The sequence below is a fragment of the Phytophthora parasitica genome (assembly GCF_000247585.1).
Source record: "Phytophthora parasitica INRA-310 unplaced genomic scaffold supercont2.32, whole genome shotgun sequence".
Lineage (NCBI taxonomy): Eukaryota > Oomycota > Peronosporomycetes > Peronosporales > Peronosporaceae > Phytophthora > Phytophthora nicotianae.
In genome coordinates this window covers 222,118-224,576 of record NW_008649018.1, presented here as the reverse complement: position 1 = coordinate 224,576, position 2,459 = coordinate 222,118, and the positions used below count along the sequence as shown (strand labels likewise).

Below are 2,459 nucleotides of genomic sequence, written 5' to 3'. Positions count from 1 at the left end.
ACGACCCTGTACCGCAGTATTATAAGAGCTAGCGAGAAGGGAGGACGCACCTTCGATCTTGTTCAGGATGCGTGTGCAGGCGCTGGAGCAGCCGTCACACGTCATGCCCACCTTGAATTCGGTCACCTTCACCATGGCTCTTACGTGTTGGGTTCTTGAGGTCAATTCACTTGTGCTGGAAACTCGAACACGAACCCTTCCCAGGTGAATGTTTTTGTCCAATCAATTTCAGTAAGCTCCATTCATTGTGACCCTAAAGCGAATTTATGGATACCCTAGATAACCATAAGTGAATTTATGAGTAGGGTACTCATAAATTCGCTTTAGGTGTCTAGTTTAAATTCGCTTTTGGTTGGGTACCCTTAAATTCGCTTCTTCGAATTGGCTCCGCTTCGAAAATCGGGTTGCCAGTAAACGTATGTTGCGTTGGATACCCGTATTACCAATAACCGTATGTTGATTAGTTGTACTTGCAAAAAACCGTACAATGATGACGAATGTTAACGTATGCAGTCTAGCCTTTGAGCAAATATCAAGAACAACTCATCGACGCAGCTCCATGAACGTGATATATGCCAAGAAACTCTTACACGTACGGTATAACATTCAAGCGATATGAGGTAAGGTCAGCGGCAAGGATGGATAGAAAACATCATTGTTGAATGGACAGAGATATCGTCAATGTTGTAGAGCACCCCCAGCCTTTACATAGGACTATTGTGATTTGAGATGGAGATGCGTGTGAGTTGCGCTACTACGACTGGCTGTCCATCCCATCTTAGCTTGTGGTTGGAAGGATTTTTGCCAGGTTAGCTGTGCGGAAAGCTAATGCAGCGCAAATTGGGTAAATTTGTCGGTACGTACTGGTCGATGGCAGCTATCTACACATGCAAGGATAGTTGTCATCGACTAGACCTATCGACAATTCAGAAAAGAATAGTGCAACGATTTATTTAAAGGGAAAAATGTTCGTACACGTATGCTTACAAAACTTCAGGCATGCACAACACAGTTTTTACATCGTCATCTCATTATCGCTATTGTTGACAGGGAACGATGCAATCTTCGGTAGGGTGGACCAACAGGCTGGTCAGCACAACGCTGCTGAGCACCTTGTGCATCGTTTAAACTTCATTGTTGGTGCTGAATTAGCACTGCTGATTCCAACTGCATGACAAAAATCTTTTACTAGAGGGGATTTGGGCTGGTAGTGCTGAGTAAAAGCACTATATGAAAAACATATTTTTATAGCATAATGTTTGCCTAATCAGCAATGCGAAACACCCAGAAGGCCGTGATATCTTTCGTACCGGGAAAAATCACAGTGCTCATCGAATGCTTTTTTTTTTTCAATTCTTCCAGCCAAGTCAAATTTTGATAGATGGTCTGGAACCTCCCATCAGACTTGTTCTTAGCTGAGCTGGCCAAAAAATGCTGGCTCAGTCCGGCTTTTTTAGTAACCGCGGTAGCCTCCAATTGAATCCTCTGCTGCCGAGGCTCCGAACTGGCCGGACTCAAATTTCCTACCTTTTACCAACCACTACGAACAGGAGCATGACGGATTGTGCAGGGTATGCACCTGCAATACTACGTGCCAGTTGAGGAGGAAAGCAACGTGAAATGACATATCCAAGGATATGCATGGACGCTAACCCATCGAATTAATGTAGCTTTGCGTTAATAGTCGTTTTACTTCCCAGTACGTAAATCAATATAGCGCTGTAGTGTAAGAGTATGAAAGCGGGATCGTATCCGGATCAGTTAATGTAACAACAGCAGCAACAACAACAACAACACCAGCAGCAGCAGCAACAACAACAACAACAACACCAGCAGCAGCAGCAACAACAACAACAACAACAACAACGCGGCATGCAAACGCATCAGATAGTCGGAGCCCAGAATTTTATATTCTTTCTAAAATCAATGCGATCATGTATGATGTTCCCTCCACAGCTCGATACCTCGTAAAAATCCATGCGAATGTGACAGAACATAAATGGATTCACTTGATATTTGTATTGCTCGAGACTTTGTGTAAACACAACACACTGACATGAGCACTACCAGTAAAATCGATAATGAAAAGGTTAAATCGGTACTGAAAGGGCTAACCCTTTCAGTACCTTTAACTCTTTGAAAAGGGTTACTATATATCTAGTGTTGGCAATCAATATTCACCGTTAATAACGCCAATATCATTTTTTGTTATTAATCGTTATTATAATAACGATGAACTAGATCGTCTGCGACTTACACTGGGAATACCCCCACCGTAGAATTAATCCGTTGAGGGCTGTCTATTACCTCATTCTGAGGTATTCCCAGTATAATTGATTTTACAGTGACAATTGAAACGGATATCGAGATATCGTGTGAACCACACATGCGAGGACTTACATTACGTGTGTGTATTGTGCCTTTCCAAACTTTTGGCCAATCTGACCTTTAAAGGCTGG

General features: G+C 42.7%; 1 protein-coding gene across 1 annotated transcript in view; it reads right to left on the bottom strand.

The window, feature by feature from the left end:
• Positions 1 to 135, bottom strand: part of PPTG_13339 (hypothetical protein) — a gene marked incomplete at both ends in the record, with an annotated part of 354 nt that extends 219 nt beyond the window's left edge. Inside the window, one exon of the mRNA XM_008908942.1 lies at positions 13 to 135. Within this exon, the coding sequence (XP_008907190.1) occupies positions 13 to 135 (123 nt within the window). The remainder of the gene's footprint in view (positions 1 to 12) is intronic.
• Between the last annotated feature and the right edge of the window lie 2,324 nt (positions 136 to 2,459).